Source organism: Aricia agestis, chromosome 6, assembly GCF_905147365.1.
Source record: "Aricia agestis chromosome 6, ilAriAges1.1, whole genome shotgun sequence".
Taxonomy (NCBI): Eukaryota; Metazoa; Arthropoda; class Insecta; order Lepidoptera; family Lycaenidae; genus Aricia; species Aricia agestis.
In genome coordinates, this window is record NC_056411.1 from 2,191,472 (window position 1) to 2,217,829 (window position 26,358).

General features: G+C 35.6%; 3 protein-coding genes across 4 annotated transcripts; all 3 read right to left on the reverse strand.

The window, feature by feature from the left end:
• Positions 1–5,774: 5,774 nt before the first annotated feature.
• Positions 5,775–7,129, reverse strand: LOC121728300 (3-oxoacyl-[acyl-carrier-protein] reductase FabG-like). The gene has a single exon (XM_042116451.1). It carries the CDS (start codon positions 6,930–6,932, stop codon positions 6,180–6,182), a length of 753 nt encoding a protein of 250 aa, XP_041972385.1. The 5' UTR covers positions 6,933–7,129; the 3' UTR covers positions 5,775–6,179.
• Positions 7,130–12,703: 5,574 nt separating this feature from the next.
• LOC121728301 lies at positions 12,704–14,691 on the reverse strand. The gene is made up of 4 exons (XM_042116452.1): positions 14,539–14,691; positions 14,367–14,416; positions 13,823–13,981; positions 12,704–13,138 (listed from the first exon to the last, which is right to left on the reverse strand). The coding sequence occupies exons 1-4, from the start codon at positions 14,569–14,571 to the stop codon at positions 13,015–13,017; spliced, it is 366 nt and encodes a 121-aa protein (XP_041972386.1). The 5' UTR covers positions 14,572–14,691; the 3' UTR covers positions 12,704–13,014.
• Positions 14,692–17,190: 2,499 nt separating this feature from the next.
• Positions 17,191–25,312, reverse strand: LOC121728299. Of its 2 annotated transcripts, none has more exons than XM_042116449.1 (12): positions 25,122–25,312; positions 24,523–24,569; positions 23,827–23,985; positions 22,738–22,857; positions 22,313–22,450; positions 21,930–22,126; positions 21,591–21,793; positions 20,826–21,051; positions 20,528–20,677; positions 19,766–19,846; positions 18,668–18,791; positions 17,191–17,930 (listed from the first exon to the last, which is right to left on the reverse strand). In XM_042116449.1, exons 2-12 carry the CDS (start codon positions 24,555–24,557, stop codon positions 17,762–17,764), a joined length of 1,602 nt encoding a protein of 533 aa, XP_041972383.1. In that variant the 5' UTR covers positions 24,558–24,569; positions 25,122–25,312; the 3' UTR covers positions 17,191–17,761. The 2 variants fall into 2 exon arrangements, with proteins under 2 accessions (XP_041972383.1, XP_041972384.1); XM_042116450.1 differs by having other exon boundaries at positions 24,523–24,571; positions 25,237–25,309.
• Between the last annotated feature and the right edge of the window lie 1,046 nt (positions 25,313–26,358).

The window sequence follows — 26,358 nt, forward strand, 5'->3', positions numbered from 1 at the left end:
GACAGCTGTTATCACTTTTTTTTTCTTATTAAGGCACTTCAGCTAAATAACCATGGCCAGTGTCGAGTATATTATGGCGGGAAAACATTATTCTATTTCACAATCGGTTTTCTAAATCGTCATGTCCGTTAGGTTAATAAAGTCTAGTCAATGTCTAAGTATAAAGTCAATATAGTCAAGAAGTCAAGTCAGTCGATTCAGTAAAGTGGTGGACGCTTTACTGAAACTTGATTGAGTTTTGGAGGGAACTCAAAATAGCACGTTTCTGGATATTGCATCACTTTCCTACACTTGTGCACGATAAGGAATATCTAATAGTTAATATCCTACCAATATTACACATTAAAAACCCAGATAACATAATTTTAGGAAAATAATACAAAAACACAACATCACTCTTTCATATTTCCGGCAAAACTAAATTTTTTTTTTATTTTGATTTTATCCATTGACTTAAGAAACTATGTTTTATCAATGCTGCAGACTATAATATAAAGGTCTTTGTGCAGTCTTTTTCCGCCTATTTACTTTACACTGTAGTGTATAAAGTAAATAGGCGGAAAAATACGTAATAAAGTTGGAAAGGGTCCACCAGAATCTCAAAGATTTTCAGTGGCAAATTTGGATGGGGTTTCCAAAAAATATCCATAATTATTGGATTTTTTTTTCCATTTTTTCCATTTCCAATCCACATCGTCGAGTATAAAGTCTAGTAAAAGTCAAAAGACTTTGTATGTTGTTTCACCGACGAGTAAAAAATAAGGAACTAGCGGAAGGAATAATAATTACACTTTAAAATGTCAGTTAAGTATATTTATAGTATTGTATATTGTAATTTTAAATGCACAAAAATATCACATAGTATATTTCTTAGCTTTGAGCCTTGCATCTTACGCAAACAGAATGTAAATCTCTGAAAAATACACATTTTAGTACATTTGTTTTTTTTTAAACATTTATTTAATATGGCGCCGAGCAATGCGCATGTGATGTTGTCTCGCTCTGTTCTACGCGGTGAGAGCGAGACTGCAGTCCCGCAGCGTGCTCAGGCCGCCGCGGCCAGCGACGCGCACGTTCAGGCCGGTGAGCGCGGGGTTGACATGCGCGTTGTGCAGCTCCGACACTTGAGTCGAGCACGCCGCTGCCGGGTCTCCTGAGCTGCCCAACTTACCGATCCTAGAAATAATATAATAATCAGTTAGGGTGGGTTGCACCAGAGGCGTGGTTAAAGTTATGGTCAAAGTTTTGGTTATAGTTAAAATGACAGATGGCTCGACAAGGCTATAAATGAACGTGTGTGGGGGGGGGGGGGGGGTGCTGGTAAAGGAGAACTGTCAAAAATGGCGTTTTTGTATGATGACAGCGTTAGTTCCTTTTTTCGCCACGTTCATTTAAAACCTTGTCGAGCTCTATGGTTATGGTTAAATATGGCGTCCATTTTTTACTTTAACCAGAGCGAGATTATTGGTCTATGAGATATGACTTATGACGGATAAGGGTTGCCACCGGGCTTCTACTCACCAGAACTCGTTCCCAGGGTGCGCGTTGCCGTCCCAGGGGTACGTGATGACCAGCAATTTGCCCGCGTGTTCTACCGCCAACATAGCTGTGGGCTCTCGGCTCTCTAGCTGCACGTTTATTCCACCTGCAAAAAACCTGACTACAGAAGAACCATATTTTATGTCTTGTAGGTATCATCTTTTCTCCACACTATTAGAATAGATTAGTCTCACTAAATATACAACGTGTAACAAAACTGAGTGATATTACTTTACGGTGTACCATGTATGGTGTATCACCGCACATTAGAGACACGGCAGTTTTTAGACAATCTTGTTTCACATAGACGAGTAATTAACATTGAATTGACATGATCCGACCAGATGACGTTGGTCTGTCAACTGCCTAGGAATCAATTTCCTCGATGGCATATTCGTTAGGCCTGAGAATAAGATTTTCTATCTACTTTTTATGTTGATACTAGAAATAATTTATAAGGCAAAACAACGTTTGTCGGGAGTAGTAATATTATATTTTATCCTCATCAAGCGTCTGCATAAGTAAAACAATGCATAGCGTTTCCATATTTTTTATGAGTAAGGTCTAAGGAGGTTTTGATATAGAAATTAATATCTATTTTAATCGGTAATGAAATAACCCGTGTACGGCTCGACACATTTTGATGATATTTGGCGCAGATATAGAATAGCGAACGAGGAATAAAAAATGCTTATTATTGCATAAAGCACGATGCCAAGGTTTTACTTTCCGCGTACGATTTCAAGAGGGACAGCGAGTTTATAATTTATAAGCCGTTACACGTTGTTAATAATTCTATGAATTTTAATTAAATTATTAAAAAACTAAAGTATGTAGTTATTTGTGGGTTTGTAGTAGTTGCTACTTGCTAGTTATTAATGAGCTCAGAGCATGACGGTAATGTGTAACAAGTGTCCATGGGCGACGGAAGTTGCTTTCCATCAGGTGACCCGTTTGCTCGTTTGCCCCCTTATTACATAAAAAAAAAAGTAGCAGCGCCGAAATTTTTTTTCTTCTAGATTGCTAGGGCACGCGGAGTATAATTAATAATTAAAATTGCTGAGCTATTTAATAGTAATCATTTTATTATATAATATTGAATATATAAATTATTGAATATATATATATATATATATATATATATATATATATATATATATATATATATATATATATATATATATATATATATATATATATATATATATATATATATATATATATATATTCAATAATTTATATATTCAATATTATATAATAATATATTATACTAGATGTCCCGCGCGGCTTCGCCCGCGTAAATTAGAAATTTTACAGAATCCGTAGGTACATTTTCCCATAAAAAATATTTCCCCCGTTTTTCCCACATTTTCCTGAGTTTCTTCTGTCGTATTAGTCTTAGAGTAATAATATAATATAACCTTCTCGATAAATGATGAGTCTTACTCGATAAATGATCTATCTAACACTGAGATAAGTTTTTAAATCGGGCCTGTAGTTTCTGAGATTGACGCGTTCAAGCCAACATACTCTTCAGGTTTATAATATTAGGTAGATATAGATTTTTTTTAATTATCGCTTGACAAACTCGAGTCTCGATCTAAAAGACTATGAAATGGTATAATATGGTAGTGATGATGATGATGATGATGATGAAGAATGTAATTTGCATAGTAGCATATGCTTTCTGTTCTTAAAACAACGCCGAAACTCCCAAACTTGTATCTATAAAGAATCAGGAATTCTCTCAGCACCTTCCGAACCACGGTATACCAGGTATATCTCAGTGCAAAATCTTACTTGTTGGTAGCATATGCTTAGAATACTTCTCACGAAACCGAAGTCACCATATGTTTCCCTATAAGTTTTGAGGAGTTCCCTCGATTACTTATGGATCCTTCATCAGATCACCACTTTTCTGAATATAATACCAAATTGGGATGATACCCTATATACCAAAAGAAAAATTTTTAAAATCGGTTAACAAACGGCGGAGTAATCGTTGAATATAAGAAAACGAACATAACACCTCCCCCATTTTGAAAGTCGGTTAAAATTGTAGCCTATGTGTTATTTATTTAATATTTTAATCAGCACATGAATTGAATAACAATTTTTTTTTCAAATTAATCGTAGCACCATCTGTCAGAACAAACTAAAATTGAAATAGAATAATATTGAATGCGATGATAGCGCCGTCCGCCGGATCTAATGTAAAACATTCCAAAATCAACAACTCCTTATAAATAAGAAATTAATTGAAAAAACATTTTCCAGTAGACCAAACTGTAAATCTAAACCATTCTCGAATCTCCACGAACACACACAAAAAATTTCATCAAAATTGGTCCAGTCGTTTAGGAGGAGTTCAGTCACATACACACGCACACAAGAAATATATATATTAAGATGATATAACTACCCCTTTAAAATATAACCCTATTTCTACTTTTCATGGGTAATTTCGAATACTCAAGGGGTAATTTCGAATATCAGCCGAAACACGACCTAATGTAATAATACATTTAAGGCACATATTTATTTTTATTCTATTTTACCCCATACAAAAACATTGTGCATACAAGCCATAGAAGACACCAAACTAAGTTTTGTACCGAAAAATTTTCGAAATTACCCCATCCGGGATGCAGATGTCCTCAACATTTGGAGCAAAGAAATAAATAGAATAAGAACAATAAAAAAGCCAACGAAAGTGGTAGCTAACAGAGATCTATTAACCTATCAATATACAGAAAATCAGCTGGTTAGGGGTGCGTTTTAGGGTTCCGTAGTCAACTAAGTTTTGTTGATTAGTGAACTAAAACGACTAAAACGGTACCCTAATAAGCTGTTTTTTTGTATAATGATAGGTTATTATAGTTATATAATTCAAGAGTAACCTTGTCCTACAAATAGAACAATCCATATTTTAGGACCATCAAATCGGAATATTATATTATGTTGCGCACCCCTGCAAAAGACTATGAAAAAATTTTTGGGGAAATTTCGTTAACAAATTTACCCCACTGGGGTTATTTCGAATGTTTATTAAAAATCATAGCTAGAGCAACATAACCTATTCTTAGGAAATCAAAAAACGTCAAAGCTTCTTTAAAACAAACAAAATATTACGTAACTTACCTAATTTCTGTGTAAAACAATACGGGGTAATTTCGATAATCCCAAAAAAATCATAAAATTGCACTTGGCGCGAAAAAATGAACTTAGCGCACATACACTGCCGGCTGACGGCTCGAGGGAAAGGAAGTGGGGGAGGTGATTAAATTGGCGTCTCGGTTAATGTAGCCAGAGCTCAAAATTACTTTCTGTTTGGTAATTATTTGCCATTTTCGGAATATCCCCATTTTTTTTTTCTTCCGAAGTTACCCCAATGCACCTTATATATATATATATATATATATATATATATATATATATATATATATATATATATATATAAATAAAGTTAATTAAAACTAGCGTATTTAACATAAGTCATAACTAATTAGGTAGATATTTACACCATATCTGGGTGCACGGTATTGCACCCGCCGAGATATAATATTATATTTCTTGCATACTTTAGTCAGTTGATATTATAAATAAAAAATCGGCCAAGTGCGAATCGGACTCGCGCACGCCGGGTTCTGTACCGTTATAGAGAAAAATTGTGGTTTTGTATGGGAGCCCCCCTTAATTATTTATTTTATTTCAATATTATTATTAATAATAAATATTAAAGTACAAATATAATTACAGAGTTCGTGAATATTTCAAGTGCCTACCTGTGGCCATTATGGACTACGAGCCAAAAAGACCAAAAAATCGGCCAAGTGCAAGTGGGACTTGCGCACAAAGGGTTCCGATATCGATACCGTTATAGAGCAAAAATAGGCCAAAAATTGTGTTTTTTGTATGGGAGCTCCCTTAAATATTAATTTTATTTTTATTTTATGATTAATTATTAAAGAAAACATATAATTGAAGATTTTGTGAAAATTTCAATATGTTGCCATTATTGATATCGAGCAAAAAAGGCCAAAAAAATCACGTTTGTTGTATGGGAGCCCCCCTTAGATATTGATTTTATTTTATTTTTAGTATTTGTTCTTATAGTGGCAACAAAAATACACAATCTGTGACAATTTCAGAAGTCTAGCTATAGCGGTTATTGAGATACAGCCTGGAGACAGACAAACAGACAGACAGACACACGGACGGACAGACATCGAAGTCTCAGTAATAGGGTCCCGTTTTTACCATTTGAGTACGGAACACTAAAAAAGCATCTACATTTAACTTAGAGCTAGACATACATTTACTAATATTAAAACAGTGTAAAAGATTATGAACAATGTCAGACGTCGCGACGTAACTAGTATAAGCATCCGTCCAGAGTCCAAGCATATTATAGCAAGAAACTTCTCTCTTCTTTTTATCCGACTTAAAAAAAGGTCCTATATTCGGCTCACTTTTACATCGCTGCATGATCGAAGAGGTATATAGAAGGCACTGTCAACGTTTTTAAAAATTACAAGCTTCTTGAGTCTTGACGAGAATCGATAAAGACTCTTCTTTATAAGCAAGAACTGGGAAGAATTTAAGTAATTCTCAAGGCTTCTGGGTGAATTCCGTTGGGTTTACTGTCCCAATGCGAACCCGTTGTCAAAAATGAAGTTGGAACCCGTAACGCTCTTCGCCTTGTCGCTCGCTAAGAACAATATGGCTTCTCCGATCTCGTCTGGACTGGCGAACTTCTTTAAGAGAGTCGACTGTTTTATATGCTTTTGGATTTCCGGCGTGAAGTTTTTGTCTCCAATCATCTCAGTGCTCACTGGCCCCGGGCTGACTACGTTCACTCTTACCCCATGTGGGGCCATTTCAATAGCAGCAGCTTGAGTAAAGTGTATGATGGCCGCCTTGGATGCTGCGTATACGTGGCCGCCAGGAAGTTTGGTAGGCACGAAGCCAAGTACGCTCGAGATATTGACTACGTTGCCTTTCGTTTTGGCTAAATGCGGAGCCACGTAACTGGTTAACACTACCACTGCACGGAAGTTCACATTCATTATGTCATCATAGGTGCTCACAATACTCCCGTCCATGAGGTTCCCGGCATGATATACCCCGGCATTGTTCACTAGAACGTCGATTTTGCCAAATTTCTCGATCGTCTTTTGTACGACGGCTTTGGCTTCGTTATCTTTGCATATATCCGCTTTGACGAGAAACGGCTTTAGGCCGGTGAATTTGGCTTCGACTGCTTTCAGTTTGGCTTCGTTTCGGCCGACTATGACGAGTTGGGCCCCGGCTTTACTGAACAGGAGGGACGTAGCTTCGCCGATGCCCCCGCTGCCTCCGGTTAAGATTACGACTTTGTTTTTGAAATCCATTATTTTTGCTCGACTTTCAAAAAATGAAAACACTGATTGTATTCATCCAGCACGCGTTGTCTTTACACTGAGCGGCGCATCATATACGTGCTGATGTTATAAGTAAAAGTTCAAGGCGATAATAGAGTCGAGTGAAAAACTCTACATAGATACAGGATGTTTTTTGTGACCTAGTAAAAATTCTACTTCTTGTATACTTACATAATAATATTATAAACTATTATAGCCCATTTGTATTCAATCGACTACTTCACATTTTTACAAATGCAAATACATATATCTATACTAATTACTAATATTATAAATGCGAAAATGTGTCTGTCTGTCTGTCTGTTACCTCTTCACGCCCAAACCACTGAACCGATTTTGTTGAAATTTAGCATGGAGATACTTTGAGTCCCGGGAAAGGACATAAGATACTTTTTGTTCCAAAAAAATGTACGGTCCCCGCGCGATAAACGAGTTTTGGCGCAACGGAGTTGCGAGCATCATCTAGTATAATATAGCAAATATTTTTGTAAGTGGGTACTTCGACACGGTGTTTGTGTGCGTGCGACTAGACATTATGCGAATTATGATTGGATAGGTTGTTAAACAAATGCTATGTATTTACCGCGGCAGTCCCCGACAATATGTTTTTTTATGTAAGTACCTATTTTTTATATTTAATTTTTTTGCCTTGTATTCACGTTTTATTTTGTTTTTAAGACGCTCCCCCTCCGGAGATGCCGTAATTTACAGTTTTTAGAGTCTTATTAACTCATAATTTGAAAGCTGCAAAATTATAATAAAAATACAGCAATAATCTTCAGCATAATAATATGAAGATTCTTTCTCCGTTATTAATTTCCTATTTTTGTATAATCTACTCACTAGCTATTTGACCGAACTTTGCTCGGTATTCGATAAAACACGAATAAAATGACATTTTCTAGAAATGATTCCTAGCTAGATCGATTTATCGCCCCCGAAACCCCCGATATACTAAATCTCATGAAAATCGTTGGAGTCGATTCCGAGATTCTAATAAATGTATATACTATACAAGAATTGCTCGTTTAAAGATATAAGATGATACCTATCAGCTTCCAATTTATTTAAATTCAAGCAATATTCAGTATCTCCCTAGTATTTACAAATTACGTTTATTTGAAACACACGCCAATTTCATTATTCATTAACTACATTATATTTGCCAAACATTTTCTTTCAATACAAACATTTTTTTGGTAAATTTTGAACTAAGATAATCTACAAGATAAGTAAAATGTATGGTCAAGGTCGTTTGCTCAGGGGATGGCCTTAAGACCCCATTTTTTCCACATTTCCCTCTAATTCTTCACTTCTATTGGTCGCAGCGTGACGTTTTAAAAAGTATTCTTCGATAAATGGATTACTCAACACGAAGATAATTTTTCAATTCGATTCAGTAGTTCCTGAGATTAGCGCGATCAAACTTATAATATACATACAAAAATATAGATTATAAAATGGGTTCACCCTGTAGAGTAATAGTTTCGCAATCACTTGACGTATTACAGTTACTCGTCGCTCAGAGTAGGCGGACATAGGATATGATAATTCATTATTATCCACTTTTTATCTTATGTTGTTAACAATGGCTTTTATGTTAATTATATTTTTCTATAATTTTCTCGATAAACCTCTGTATTTCTAGGGCCTGTTATTATGTGTACCACGTAGTGATTATATTCACTTTGATGTGTTCTTGGTAACTGTTTTATTAGGGTTCCGTACCCAAAGGGTAAAAACGGAACCCTATTACTAAGACTTCGTTGTCTGTTCGTCCGTCCGTCCGGCCGTCCGTCCGTCCGTCTGTGTATCTCCAGGCGGTATTTTCAGAACCGCTAAAGCAAGACTTCACAGATTGTCTTTGGTTTAACTGATCTGTTGCAGCTATAACAACAAATACTAAAAACAAAATAAAATAATTATTTAAGGGGGGCTCCCATAAAACAAACGTGATTTTTTTAACTTTTTTTGCTCGTTATCAATAATGCAAACAGGTAGGCACTTAAAGTTTTCAAAAATGGCTTATTTATATGTGCACTTTAATAATTAATAGTAATATTAAAATAAAATAAAAATTTAAGGGAGGCTCCCATACAACAAACGTGATTTTTAAACTTTTTTTGCTCGTTATCAATAATGGAAACAAGTAGGCACTTAAGCAGCCTCTACACGTTGGCCGTGTTTGCCGAACAGAAGGGGACGGCGCTATACCAGAAAGAAAGACGCAAATAATTCAATCTCTTTTTTTAGTATAGCGCCGTTTTCTTCTGTTCGGCAAACACGGCCAACGTGTAGAGGCTGCTTTAAAATTTTCAAAAATGGCTTATATATATGTGCACTTTAATAATAATTAATAGTAATATTAAAATAAAATAACAATTTAAGGGGCGCACCCATACAAAAACACTATTTTTGGCCTGATTTTGCTCGACAATGGTACGGAACCCTTCGTGCGCGAGTCCGACTCGCACTTGACGGATTTTTTTTATCTGCTTTCAAATATTTATTTTGGAGTGCCGCGTTGATCAACTTTAATAATTATTGTATTTGTATCGTCTGTGCTTTAACTTTAATTATTTAAAAAAAAATGTGGCGTGGTGCTTGTACTTAAAAGTTTATCCGGAAATAAGTACCTACCTAGAGGAGTTGAGAGGAGGAGGATGGTGTTTGACGTCGTTTATAGCACGAGAATGTACATTTATCTAGGATAAAAATAACCTATGCCCTTTCCCGGGACTCAAAGTATCTCCATACCAAACAGCAAAATCGGCTCAGCGGTTTGGGGGTGAGGAGGTGACTGTCTATTTAGACAGTCACACTTTCGCATTTATATCTAATATTAGTAGATACGGACATGGATTTTTTAAATCTTTTAGTTAGTAAATAATCAATTAAGTACTTTATTTTTATTACGACGCGACGCGATTATTTTTTCCAAGTCATAGTAGGTATAATTGGATGTTGGAACTCGTTATTTAACATACTGGTTATGAATTATCATTAATGCTTGATTCATTTTAAAAACATACTGTATAATGTGGTATATATAATATTTGTTTATAATTTTCGTCTTTCAGATTATTAATGTGTGAAGTATTACAATATGTTATTGTTTACTGTCTGGAAACATTGCAAACACTTATTGACGTAGTTGTTAATCATAAATCAAATTATCAGGTAATTGCACTTAATAATAATAGTATGCAATATTGTGTAACATTCAGTCAGTTCACATCCAGATGCGACGAAAGTCGTTTTGGAAAAGCTATTCAAAAATGGTTTCTATTCGCAACACGAGAAGGCATAGTATGTTGCTTTAGCGGCTTTTCATCGCCGGGCTGCACTATGCAGCTCGGCGGCAGCAGCAAGCAACACTTTGAAATGTGTCTTTCTGAAAACTTTTTTTTCAATTTGAAACCGCTATCTTAATTCTTACATGACATTACGTTTTAGTTTACCTTTACGCAAAAAAAAAATGTTAGCTCACCTTTAGGATGTTGTTCGTTTTCTATGAAGACTTTCTCTATTTCTTTGTCGCCACTTTTACAGCTTTTGAAGAGACCTAAAAATATTTAAATTTTTCCATTATTAAACCGGCGCCAGACATGTGTTCCAATACGCAAATACCCAAGTGTGGCACTGACATTTGCCTATTTGTGCAAAGTTTGAACACACATTTGTAGTTTGCCATCATGAGTCGGTTTTTCTGCGCACATCAAAGTAAACAAACTTCAAAGTTTGTGCGACCTGCCACACTTGTCGCACAAACTTTGGACTTTGGAGCAATTGTAGATTTGAACATCAATAATAGAGTGGAGTAATGACTTAGTTATCGAATTTCTTGAGCTACTTTAAGCAGAAGCCTCAAAAATTTAATTTATTATAAAAAAATTAATGCACTCAAATAAAATAGATTCATAGCGTCCACAGAATAGTCCTCCAATCTTTCAGTCAACTTTGCAATAACTGTGCCGTAAAACATTTGAAAACAAGTCTGGCAGGCATATTTGTGATGCTTTTTGCGCACGTCAAAGTTTTCAAAAAGTTTTCTCAAACTTTGAAGCACATATCTGGCGCCGGCTTTAGAAGTGCTGCAGTGGTATGACTGGTATGAAATATGAACAGGACCGGATTTATATTTTTTATGAGTATAGGCCAATTTAATTTTGCCGCCGATTCAAAGGCAGCTGGCGGATGTACATAATTGTGCCTATTAATCAATTTCTTCGATGGTACCTACAACCAGGGCTTCATAACGTTATCGAATACCCGAAAAAATATCGTTACGTACCGGTATTTTCATAATGGTAGCCAGATAACGGTATTTTTTTATCGATATCTAGTAACATAACCAAAAATTATCGTTATGAAAATACCGGTAAATATAACGATATTTTCTGGTATCAGGTATGCGGTATGCGTCGTGCACCAAATCTCACTCGCAAACCAACTTCCGACTTCCGAGCACCAGTTTTTATATACGTGAGAGAGCCATGCTTCGGCACGGCTCTCTCACGTTTATGACGTTTGCAGTTGTTTTATTTTATTTATTTATTTAAATCAGGCTACGTAGGCCCATACAATATATACCTTAATGACTAACATACATAAAAATTATATAAACTTAACAACTACACATTATCACGAATTAACGGCGACATGACGCGCGCTTCATTCCGGAGTCTCCCCCGGAACCTTCGGTAAACCACATCAGTCGGCCAGAATTCCTCCGCTTCAAAGGTCGGGAGCAGATGCGTCGGTACTCTCACCACAAAGGAACTGAAGTTGACCTTGTGGCGAGACTGCAGACGCTCGACCCTCAAGTGGAGGGATGTCTTCTTGCTGATGTAGTCCACGACGTCTTCGACCTCCATGGACCAGTGCAGGCGGGATATGACAGGGGCGTCGCGGGGACCTCGCTCCGCAGACGCAGCTCAGGTACATATGGCGCGGTGTCGCGATCGTTGCGGGCGGCGGGATTCTTCTTCCTTCTCTCCACCAGTATGAAGCCCTCCTCATCGCACCTCCTGCTCTCGTCCTTGCCAGGTCGAGAAGACTTAGCCTTGCGGCTCTTCGAAGCCTTGCGGCTCTCCGTAGTCTTGCGACTCTCCGAAGCCTTACGGGGCGACCAGCAACAGTTGCGTAGTTTTGCTGAGTCGCCTGTGGACTCGGCGTCGGGAGGGGAGCGCGGGCGGGGGCGGCAGCGGCGGTGTTTGTTGACCCGTCCGATAAATAAATAAATAAATAATGCTGACGGGCTAAACGTGATCGCTTGTGCGCCTCGGCGATGAGTGACGAATGCGGCGTCAGGTGATCTACATAATCAATTATTACTTTTTAGTTGTCATAATTAATTACGTAGATCACTAATGATAGCTTCTGACGCCTGCAATCTACCCCGAACTTCGGTCAGCTCCTCCTTCAGGAACCTGATGTCCTTCAGTAGGCTGACGATGTCGACGTGGTCCAACGTGACGGGCGGCAGCTTGTGCAGCTCTTTAGCCACAAAAGCCGGTACCTCATCTGGATCAGTCTGCTTCAACAGGGAGATGATGTCCTGCACGCTCCTTTCGGTTCCGTCTTTTCGTCGCGACGGCATGTTCGCGCTCTGGCCGAGCGTCTCATACAGCAGCTGCTTCCCCTTGCAAATCTCCTCACTGGTGAACGAGGACTTGCAGATCTGCATGATGCTGACCTCGTCTATGGTGTCGATGGCTTGCTGGATAAACGCCAGCAACTCGTTGGCCACGAGCGCCATGGTCACGTGCAGCGGCAACGTGCCGCGCGATTCGCGAAAATATTAATTAAATAATATTTGCGGCGTGTGTAACGTGGAGCACGACCGTTCGCTAGCTTGACACATTACACATTCAGTTGTGACGTACCGCGTAAAGGTAAGCGTCCACATCCGTGCCGTACGCAATGGACGACTCTTGAATGGTTCAGCACTTTGGAAACTTGATGTTTATTTTATCTTCTAGGGCTAGGGCAGCTGCCCCCCCCTGCCCATGACCTTGGGTGTGACGAAGTAACACACTATCACATTAATTTACCTTTTATGGTGCAGAAACTCAGCCATAAGAATCAGCACTCTCTCATGAATAACAGTGTAGGTAGAATTAATATTTCTCTTGAGTCTGCTATTTGGTCTCCTCTTTTTCAACTCCTTGAGTCTGTAAATGACACATAAATAATTTAATATAATTTATATTTTAAATCTTAATTCAATACAAAACAACAATTATAATTTTTAAACTTACAGACTTTATGGGCCAACGCTAAAACTCGCGCGGGCGCACGCTGGCGTGTGTATAAATGAAAAATAGTATGGGCAGCGTCGTCGCCCGCGACCGCGCTCCGTCGCACGCGCCTGCGCTGCCCATACTATTTTTATTTTATACACACGCGAGTGTGCGCCCGCGATTCCGATTCCAATTATATATATATATATATATATATATATATATATATATATATATATATACATATATATATATATATATATATATATATATATATATATATATATATATATATATATATATATATATATATATATATATATATATATATATATATATCGGCTCCAACGATTTTCATGAAATTTAGTATACATATAGGGGGTTTCGGGGGCGATAAATCGATCTAGCTAGGAATAAGTACTACAAACAGCTAGTAACTATATTATGTAGGTACATACTAACATAATAATATAATATAATTATATTATTATGTTAGTATGTATATATGTATAGATTTAGTTAGTGCCCACTAGATGGATCTTTTGGAACTCTGCATCAAATAAACTTAGATTATGTAGTGTTAAAGTAAACTACAAAAAACCAACAATTAATTACCTTACAGTGTCAATAGGAAATGGTACTGGAAACTCCTCACTTTTTTTAATGACATCCTTAACATTATACTCAGTTTCTGGTTTTGTAGAATTTACACACTTCTTCAGCAACTCTTTTGATTCTTTACTCAAATCTATATATGTCCACTCAGATTTACACCTGAAATTAGATTACTTACTGATAATATATCTTTGCATATCACTCAAACTAAGCAACAAAAATATGTTGCAACATTCTTGTTGTACATACATCCATTCGTTTCTTTCTACATAGAAAGCGGAAAAAAAAATTTCCTCACATGATATTTTATTAAAACAATAAATTTTGCAATATAATATGTGAGATATCAAACTTTGTTTTAGTTTTTGTTGATATTTTTTTATTTATTCATGTATTCAAGTTTTATAAAAGTTATTTATCTTGAAACATCCACAGAAGACTTGAAATATTTTTTGGTATTCATAACTTGATAAACAGATGAATCGAACAATTTACACATTAATTATTATATATTGATGTGTATAATATTTCGTTAGTAACATACCAATCAAGATTCTGTATGTGTTCCATGATGTCCACTTCTGCGGCTGCTGGCTAAAACAATGAATTGAGCAGTGAGTCAAGCAGTGCTGTGCCGGGTTGGGAAAAACCTCAAATTAGGTGCAATTTATAGAAACCGGTTAATAAACATCACAAGCTTAAAAAACATTACTTACTTGAGCTCTACGTTTCTTACTTGGTGGAGACATTCTTCAAACTAAATGTTCTTAGCTCAACGATTATATTGGAAAGGAAGTATTGCTTGATATTTTTGCGATAAATCCCAATTGCGAATTTGTGTCTCATGACTCATCTTCGTCAGTCTTCACTCGTCACTCGCATTTCGAAACATGTTGAAAATTGAAATGTTTTGATTTTCAATTTCAAATGACATTTGGAACAGCTGTTAAGCTTTTGACATTGACATTGAATTTTTTTTGTGTTATCATTTTATAGTAAGGCTAAAAGCACATCTAGAAATCCTTGATTTTTATTAGAAGTAAATAGGATACAAATGGCGATTTTTACTTCCAAATATCTCGGAAACGTGACACTTTAGGATACCATGTTATTTAATATTTTTTGTTTGTATAAGTGTACCCTATCCAAATATACCATTTTTATCGTGCTCGGAAATTTTGAAAAAAAATAATCAAAATGGCCGGCGGCTAGATATGCCAGGCCTCCTTGTGAGTATAGTATTCGTTGTGCCAGGCTCCATACAAAAATGTTCGAACCCCTTTCGAAAAATTTCGGCGTAACAGTGCTTAATACTGCGCTAAAACCAAAGAGCTTATGTCAATGGCTAAAATCGATATAAAGATTGATCTTGTTGTGTTTATTGCACCGGATAGGGTATTTACCGCTACCGGAGGATAGTAGATTTTACAATGTACGGTACATTGTAAAATCTACTATCCTATCAGTTCAGTGGTTAAACCTATAGACAAAATAGACACACTTATGTAAAACACTGGCTTATATTTCTTACTTAAAACATTGTATTTTAACATGAGTATGGATTATAATTCCATTTTGATTCTTAAAGATAAAACAAGACTACTATCTGTCATTAAATAATCTAAAAAGTTTAAAATAATAGAAATACAATCAAATTTTAATATAGGCTGAATTTTCAAAATGGGCATAGCGTAGCGGGCAATATCCGAAACTATAGAACAGCTATCCTCAACCGGCGGCAAAACATGATTGTGGCCTGGGTGAAAAAAAAAAGTTTGGGGACCACTGCTATAGAAGACAGTAAGAAATGTTGGAAGATGCGAGCCCAATTTTTCAGAATTCATCTGTTACTTATTATTCGAAAACACTGACTGTATAATGGAGATCAGTGTTCGAAAATAATCAATTTTATCAACGAATAAAATATTAATATCCATACACTCAAAACATTTATTTGGTGTAATAATGTCAAAATTTCCCTTAGTATTAGGTTCCCTTACTTATAAAAATATTTACGCAACATATAATACAAGGTCTCATGTCTTGTTCTGTCATGTGATATTTCCAATGTATAAGACAGAGGCAAGTATAGTCCGTCAAGAAAGTGAAGAAATTAAAAAGTGGCAACATCGTAGTGTCATCCTTTCTTTTAGATTGATTTGAAAGGGATGACACTACGATGTTGCCACTTTTTAATTTCTTCACTTTCTTGACAGACTACAGTATAGTAATTTGATGTGTAAAAATTTTCATCAGTATGGTGGTAAATGTAGAAGTTTTACATTAATTTACAAATTAACATCCTACTTTTACTAGCGTTATTTTAGTCGGAATTCGAAACAAATAATACTAAAATACAAGAGCATCAAACAATATCACCATAAATATTGATACTTCATTACGCATAATAACTATAACATGTAGTTGCTTTTTTTCTAGTATAAATTATACAAATATTGTGCGACACAGGCCTAAATTGCGTAAAAATTTTTGGTTAAAAATAGAATACTACACTAAAATAACATAAAAACTGCCACAGTTTTTATTTATTAATAAAGAAACAGTAAAAAAGCTATGTATATAAATACGATAAATTCGAGGCGATTTTTTAATTAGTAAGAGGGTATAAAATAAGTAGTAACACATTTTAAATACCATCTAAGGGTGGATTGCAATCTGCACCTGAGGCGTAGTTATAGTTAAGGTTATCGTCAAATATGGCGTCCATTATGGACTTTTACTAGGGATTTGACAGTTCATTTGACATTTTATGGTTAAAGTTAAAGTTATAGCTGTTATAGTTAAACTTAGTTGGTGCAACTCACCCTTACTAATTAAAAAATTAACACAGCAATATTTATATGCTGGGTAAATATTTTTATTAGTATTTAAGAGGGATAATATTTATACATAGGGACAATACAAGATAAAATATTATAAATAATAATAAACTATTGGGAGGGACTTACGTAAGGCTACAGGAACTACTCAATTCCCTAAAAATTTAAATTTATCACAACAACTACATCCATCCTTTTATACAATTTCCGTTGTGCGTGATGTTTTTTTTTAATTTTTTTACTACTAGCTGCTTTTTCACTAGTAAACTTAGTTAGCACTAGAAAAATTACTTTCGTTATAAACATTGGCAAGAACAAAAAGTTTATTTGGGTGGCAACCTTGAAATGTTGCCATGTATAGGTCTACCAGGATCTGATGGCAAATTTTCAAAAAATATCCTTGATTATTGGATACATTTTTATATTTGTATGTTTCACACACAGAATCAGCCGCTATGAGGAAAAAAATGATCAAAATGTTTTATTCCAATAACCCTGGTATTGCTAGATTCAATTTCTTTTCTCACTTTTTGCCATCAGATTTTGGTACACCTATAATTATTTTTTTCAGAATACTATTTACATCAGTCCTTTACACGCAGTCAAACATAATAATACTGCAAGACATTAATAATAATTTTTAATTGACATTCTGCTATTAAAAATTAATATTGCCACTCATAATAATACAATCCGTACACACTACCACACAAGCAAACTCTTTACAATAAATATCCCTGTTGTAACTTGTCATTTATTGCCTTCTCTAGTATACTGCGTTCTTTGTTTTTGTCTCGCTCTGTTCTATGCTATGAGAGCGAAACAGCAGGCTGGCGGGCGGCAACGCGTACCTCCAATACGTCAATTGCGAGGTTACAACTTACAGCTGTGATGTAATCTCGTCCCGTCTCGTCCCGTTCCGTTTTACATTGTGGGTGCAAGACAAGAAGTTTGATTGGGCCGTGCAGTCGGCAAGCCCAAGGTCACAGCTGTGATGTCTCGCTCGGTTTTACACTTTATAGCAAAATAGCAGTTTTGCAATTTACTGGGCCGCGCGGGGCCGGGAAGCCCAAGGTGACAGCTGTTGTCCCACTCTCTTTTACGCTGTAAGAGCGAGACAGCAGTCATGCAGCGAGTTCAAGCCGCCGCGGCCGGCGACGCGCACGTTTAGGCCACTAAGCGCAGCATTGATGTGAGCGTTATGCAGCTCTGAAACCTGCGTCGAACATGCCGCCGCCGGGTCTCCTGATGTTTCCAAGCTACCAAACCTGAGAGAAAAAATTACATTACCATTGACATTCCATTGAAAATTCAACTTGGGTTTGTCAGATCTATATTCTCTCAGATCTAGATCTAGATTTAATGAAGTGCTTGCTGACAAAATAAGCTATATATACATTGTTTTGTTTTGTCTCATGAGTGACTTTTGTAATATATTGCATGGACAAACAACTGTATAGAGGATGCATCAGACACTATTGTGTTTAATTGTTTTGTGGGCATTTTTTAGGTGCAGATTGTAGCTTCTATTATGGCAAATATGTTAATAATTGAAGCTTCTATTATCTCAAAAGTGTTAATGTTAACAACATTCTAGGTCTCTTTCTAGACATAAATGTAATTTCAATACCCTTACTTAAGTTTATATTGAAACTAGATGACGCCCGCAATTTCGTTGTGCTAAAATTAGTTTACAGTTTACAGACAGACAGACAGACACTCTTTCGCATAAGACGCGAATGCAAGAACATGATAACTAAAATTTTTTGTAACATACTTACATTTACTCATTTTTTTCCAAATTTGAACAAACCTTGTAACTTATCTATTTCATCACCTGGCTAATAATATAATATCTGGCTACACATTGCATAAAAATAAATGCAGTTTTTTAATTTCAAATCATTTTTTCGGCCCTAAAGCCTTCATTTATACAAAAAAACGGCCTTTTTCGTGTAGTGTTCATCCACTCACGTCTTCATTTATAATATTAGTATGGACATACCAAAACTCGTTCCCAGGATGTGCATTGCTGTCCCAGGGGTAAGTAATAACCAGCAGCTTTCCCTCGTGTTCGCCCTGCAGTTTTGACGCCGGCTCTCTGTTCTCAAGCTGAACGTTTATTCCACCTGACGAAAAAACATTTTAATAAACAAAGTATTATAACAAAAGTTTGGAAAAACAAAGGATTATTTAAAAAAACTAGAGATCGCCCAATGGACGAAATTCGACCTTAGTTTCAACGACATTAGGACTATCACCTATATTTTGTAAAAAAAATATTGACTATATCATATTTTTTTCAACTCTTGTCTTTGGGTAGTATCTAAGATTCAATTAAAAAAACTATAATCCATTTTCAATTTGTCACCTTGTTGTCAACAGACTTCAACCATAAATAAAAGAGTACAATTCGTATGTATAGGCTTGTCACTCAAAAATTTGTCATTTTTCCTAATATGTGTGTTGTAGTGTGTGTAATGTTTTATTTGTTAATTTTTTTTATGATAAAAGCATAATTTTAAAATAATATTAGCTCGATGCACTGCTTCACCATATAAACTATAACTGTGCAAAATTTCATTTACCTACGTTTCCCCATTTTGCGTCAAAAAGGATACAAAGTTTTTGGCTCACGTATTAATATATAGATAATGTAAACTGTAATAATAATTTAACTTAGTATGTGAACATATAAATTATAAAGTAATGTGGACACTGAACAAACAAGGATATAGGCGAAAAGCCCATAAGAATAAGAATATTTTTATTTCCAGCATCACACGAAACATCATAATAATAAAACAGTATTCAATGGTACATTTATTATGATCTAGTTACATTTATTACAATGTTGTGTGATGCCAAAAATTGGCCCCAGCTCAGCAAACGCAGCAAGCGAGCCCGCTGCACTGATATTCTGCGGGGGCCAATGAGTGGCTTCACAAGTCACAACACTAATAAACTAAACAATAAAACTTACAGAAAGAAAACAATTATTAATAATAATGACATGGAACTATATACATTTAAAAAAACAACTAAATAATCTTAAAAGATAGATGATTCATGTTATAACTAAAAAAAATGCAATGTATCATACCTTTTGGATGCCGTTTGCTTTCGAAGAATATCCTTCTTTCTTTTGGTGATTCTTCACCAGAATCAGAATTCTTGAATAGAGCTGTAAAAACAAATGTTTGCATTACAACACCTAGACTTAAAACAGTAGCTAATAAGACCCCTGAAAGTGTACTTGAGTCTTGAGAGGTCATCATCCATATTTAAAAAAAAATCGGCCAAGTGCGAATCGGACTCAAGAAAGGTTCAATACTGTTATAGAGCAAAAGTAGGCCAAAATTTGTGGTTTTTTTGTATGTTAAATATTTATTTTATTTTAATTTTATTATTTATTAAAGTACACATATAATTGAGAGTTTAGCTACAGTGGTTCTTGAGCCTGGAAACAGACAGACAGGTCAGACAATATTCTCTTAGTAATAGGGTCCCGTTTTTTTTTTTTTTGATAATCACACAACACAATATAACATTACTACAAAAATACACAAAGAAATAAAGAACACAAAAAATACAATAATATTAAATTGTGTGACGTCAAAACTGGACCCCGCTCAGCATTAGCAGCGACTATTGTCTGCAGCACTGGTTTTCTGCTGGGACCAAAGGTGTGACATCACAAAATAAATTTTTAAGGCTAGCAATAAATCAAAATAACAAAAAATAAAATATAAAACCAACTACAAAAAATTAAGTGGCCGTCTTAAAAAAAAAAGTTTTTTTTTTATTAAGGGAATCCTAAATATAGATTTTGTCTATTGTCACCGTAAGTTTGTAACTCACTCACCGTCTATACTCTGTCCCGGCTTTATGTAGGCGAAGTTAACATCTGTCACATTATTCAACATATCTTTCTTGAGGAACGCGCGGATCCGCTCCATAAAAGTCAGCACGTAAACGTCGTCCTGATGATGTGACACCTTCCACACGCCCAATCCTAAAAAATTAAAAATACAATCATAGCATGAACAATCGTCTGATACACATATAAAAATTCAAAACTTTGTTTAAATTTCAAAATGTTTATGTTATAAACAAAATAATTATATATGTAATTATTTTTAATAAAAAAAACATTTTCTCACCAGCCCCAACGACGTTAAGAAAGACATCTCTTTGGGCCTCTGAGCCGCGCGCTTGAGCCTCGAATAGAGTAGTCTCGGCGAGCACGGACAGTCGCCGGTAGTACACCTCGTTGTCAAATATCACTTCCGGCTCCACCTTCACATAGCGCTCTAAATACCTCTGATCCTCGCTTTTGTCCTTTATATTTACATACGAGGTCAATTCTTCGTAGGTATAGCTGTGGACCTGCAATTTTTTCATTATGACTCAGGAAGTCACTATTCTGACTTTGAATAACGTCGTTGCGCCTGCCAAATCCTCTATGTGTTTTTAGTAAAATTTTCAGGGGTAAACAATATTATATTTAATGATGGTTGGACCTATCAAAAAATTAAAAATGCAGTATGGTGGCAAATATTGTTATATATGAAACTTTTAATTTATTGATAGATCCAACCATCATTAAATAAAATAGTTTATTGTTTACCCCTGAAAATTTTACTAAAAACACATAGAGGATTTGGCAGGCGCAACGACGATAAGCCTTTGACAACATTTTATAAACCCTGACTAAAATTTAAAAATAATACATGTAAATGTTTAGCGATAGAAGTTCTTGTCGACTTTAGCTTATTCCTAAAAAGAAAATTTAAAAAAAACCGATACGCCTCAACACATTTTCATATGCCTTCTGGAGTACCACAGGGGACAAAATTAGTTCCAGTTTTTATCTATATTTATATCAGTGACTTACAAAACTTTCTATTTTATGTTTTGGATCTTACCTGATAAAATTCTGACCACATCTGCCGCCACATATGTTTGGCTGACTGGTTGTTTCTGACGTATGTTGTTTTCAACACGTTAAGGCAAGTCGTCGGCGTGACCTCTTCACCGTAACCATTGTCTAAGCAGTTCTGTTGTTCCGTTATTAATATATCCTCGTATTCCATACGCTCTTTGCGTTTGAAGCGTGTTCCAATAAAACCTATAAAATATTTTTTGTTTAAATATAAAATTCATATTAATTTGTCCCACCATTTGTTGATCTAAGTGTAATCAAGGACAGATAAGCAGAAATAAGCAATTACTCTGAATTTATAAGTATTTTTATCTTGTTTTACCTATTATTACAGCTTCCTCCTCTATATTATCTTCTTGTATAACCCCCGAGTTCTTTCTTGATCCATTGTTTATACATTCTGTATATCCACTGACAAATACCATAGCGGATAATTTCATTTCATCATAACTCAAACAGTTTTCGAGTACTAGTGGTGGTTTCTGTTGTAATGTGCCCACTAGTTCCCAACCATCAGCACTGAAATTGATTGTTATTTTATTTAACAGACAATTGTATAATATGAAAATTGAAATCTCAAATGGCGACGTTTTGATCAGTCAGCTCTTGTTTATGAATTTCGAGTTAAGCAGACCCTAAGCCATATACACAACAAGTCTATGCGAACCAGATTTTTTTCATACAAAACGAATTAGTTTAACTTACCCAGTCTCGCCTGTCATCAGCATGTATTTGTCTTGAGGTCCAACAAACGCCACTGCTCTCTTCTGCAGTATTCTGTCAATAAACTGTATCACAGTCATGTCTCTGTAGAATACTTTCTCTATTGGTGATCCAAATTCTCTAGAAAAGGCAAATAGCCAATTTATTATATTTTGGAAATTGACTAAAAAGGTTTATTATTTATTTGCTTTATCTGCAGCTATATGCCTATATTATGTAGCAATTGTAGCATAGTCAGATACACACAAATAAAATATACAGCTTTACAAAAATCTGTACTTTGTCTTATTTTAATAAACTTCATCATTTTTTTCTCTTTTAATTTTAACTTAAAAAATAATTAAGGTAATTGAGCTTCAAATAGGCTCTGCAACACTTCCATATGTCTAGTTATTTAAAGTACTTACCTCTTGTATATCAGAAAGTGTGTCATGAGAAGCAACACTCTCTCATGTATGATGGGGTAAGTGGACACTATGTTTCTCTTCAACCTGTCTATTGGTCGATGGACCTTCAGCTGTTCTAATCTGGAAATTCATAGAATTTTTGGTACTACAATATTTAAATTTCAGAACTATAAGGCAAAAAGAATGCTTCCCTCATATATATGTCAATATTAATTGAATATTAAGTACCCATAGACTACACCAATATTATAAAGAGAAAAACGTTTGTTTGTTTAATTGTAATGAATAGGCTCAAAAACTACAGATTTTAAAAATTTTTTCACCATTTGAAAGCTACATTATGCACAAGTAACATAGGCTAAATTTTATTTTGGAAAAAAAAGGTTTCCGTAAGATATTTGGGTTTTTCTGAAACAAGGTGTAAAAAAATCAACCAGAAAAGTTACTTATTTTGCATATAATATGCTGCCTACACTGTAAGAGATAGAACCATAAAATGTTCTAATTAATTGTAGATCTTATAAATATGTACAGAAAAGTCTGCGACAGATTATGTACCTATCTATGTCAAGTGAGGCACAACCATTTTTTTATTTAAAAATCTTGAATTTTTTTGAGACTACATTTTAACGTGTTTATTTTACTCGTGCTAGTAATCCTTATCAAAATAGATTATTTCATCACGAAGTACATTTTAGGTAGATAATATTTGGTCTTTGAATGATTAAAATTCGATGTTTGGTTTTAAAGTTATGGCAAAATTAACCCATCAAGGCCCATGAGCTCACTGGTGAGCGAGACACAATAGATTTCCAAGAATCCACGATCGAAGAATTAAAATATTACAATTTCTGCTGCCCGCCCTGTTGCAAAGCAAGCGTCACCAAGGTGGGGGTGCACATGCGGGAGGGGAGTTTAGATCTATAAGTAAGGTATTTTGATACTTTAATGATAATAATACTACTTGATGCGAGCGACAGGCAAAAGCTAGTATTATTGCATATATTGTTTGAGTAATGATAGATTATATGCTTGCTTCAACTGATTCACATTTGTATTTTACATGCTTTTTACACTTTTTTTTTTTACCTAATAGTCTCAATAGGAAATGGTATTGGAAACTCCTTGCTTCGTCGGATAATTTCTTCCACATCATCACTCAGCTCAACGGTGGGAAGGTTAACGCACTGTCTCAGAAGCTCATTGGTTTCCTTGCTCATACTCGGGTAACACCAATCCGGCTTACACCTACACACACATAGTAATATTATATATGTTACGCCCAAAGACCGAAATCGCTCAATGAGCAAACAAATGGCTCACAACGCGTTGTGGTCACAGTGAAACAGCCACACCGCGAAATTCGCGTCGTGGCTCTAATGAAAACGGCCATGACGCGTTCTGGCAATCACAAAAAGACCATAACGCGAAATTCGTGTGGTGGCTGATTGCTATTCGTTTTTCTTGATTTGTTCTTGATTGATTAATCGTCCATAGGTATGAAAGATTATATTTAAATTACCATGCGTACTACAAAATATTTTTTCTGTTACTAAATCACTGCCTAACATGTTTTTCATTATTATTTGAAAATATCCATAGTTCCATAATATCCATGCTAATATTATTACTGTCTGTCTGTCTGGCGCTGGTTATGGATATTTTATAATTTTAAGAAGTATTAGGATTGATAATAAACAGTATACAATACTTATTTAATAAAAATGAACAATAATTACAATAATTGTATAGTTAAAAAAATTATGTTGTTAAAAGATTTCTTACCAAGCAAGATTCTGAAACTGTCTCAGGATATCCATTTTTGAAGTACTCTGAAATGAAGTACTCACTATTGCTAAGTACTCACATACGGTTTTGCTCGATCAAGCAATAACGTCGAGCAAAACCCGCGGCTTTAGATTTCATCCACACATCCAGCATTGCTTGATAGTTTTATTCTTAATTGATATATTTAATTCCATCAAGCTGGCTCAATTCGGCCGGCTCGATGCGAGCCTTCGAGCAGTCAGTTTTCGGTCCACACAGTAATTTTTACTCGATTTGGAGTAAAACTATCGAGCAAAACCGCATGTGAGTACTTAGCATATCACAACATAATTAGTTTTATATAAAGAGTTTATCGCATATGAAACTTTGCAATTGGACCTAATTCTTATATTTTATTGAATCATTGATACCTAATGGGGTTTCAAAATGATACAGAAATAATGAAGTATACTCTATAACGTTTACGACGAGAAAGTTGATACCGTCACCCAACAATTAACAGTTCAAATGGTAGTTTTATGCAAGTGAAACAATATAATGATAATCTCCTACCGGTTAACTGTTTATAATAGTGTCGAGTGTTCTAGTTTACTTACATTTTCCTGGGAGTTTGTGAGTGAATCAACAGTAATGTTTAATACGTATTACCATATTTATATAGTCACTGAAACGTGTTTGTATGCTGTAAAAAAACTAATATTTCCTCTAGATTGACTCACGGGAGAATCTAATTACAAATTACAACACAAATGAAAATAATCGCCCGAATTCCGAAAATTGAGTGAACTGTGACATGCACAGAGTACTTAAATAGAAATGTCTGTGGAAATGTCACTGTCAAAGTATTTTTTTTTTATTTTTTGAACGGACACCGGGCGTATTTGCCACAGACAAAAGCAACCGATGCACACACGTGACACGATGCTGCTTGCCAGTTGCCAGTATGCTGGAACTTGGCTTAACACGCTACCGCGTGTCTAGACCGCATATTTTGCTTTATAAAGTAAGAGCACAGTAAGATCCTGCGATGGCATGGCAGGGCCTTCCTCAGTTTCGTAAAGCTGAAAGTTTAACTGTTTGTGGCATTTACAGAGATAATCGAACGACCAGCAAAGCTATGGAGTTTCGGTCGCAGTTACTTTAGAAGGTATCCAGTTCTGAAGGTCTACCCGACCTTCCAGAAAGATTTAAGAGGATACACCAGGGGCGAGAGAAATTGAAAATAGGTATTTGAAAATGTATTGCTGTCTCACCAATCTTAAGTCTCCCACCGCAGAGCGCGATAGAGACAACACGACAAAAGTTCTAATAAAAGAACAGAAAATCTTCGATTCGTTGTCCGCTGATTCCTTCTCCAAAACTTAATAATTAAAATATGAAAAAAAAAGATAACATAGGGACATGCTAATAGTGGCCATAGATATTCAGGAAAAAAATCATAACTCTACCGGCATTATCCAGGGAGGAAACAGGGAACAGCGTTTGTATGGAAAAACGGCGGTGTGGAATCCTCCTAAGATCAATTTCATAGCTTATATTTTTCGCGGTAAGTGGAGGAATCTCGTCTTCCAGTGCGGGACATATTCGTATGCTGCCAGAACCCAGACACCCTTAAAAATTCTTAAAGAATTAGACTTTGAGGATGTCTAGCAGTGGGAAGCAACTGTCAAAAATGTCCAGCACGGGAAGATCATCAGTTTAAATAGAAGTCTTTGGGGAAGACGAGATTCCTCCACTTACCGCGAAGAATAATAATTATAAGCTATGAAATTGAGCTTAAAGCAGCCTCTACACGTTGGCCGTGTTTGCCGAACAGAAGGGGACGGCGCTATA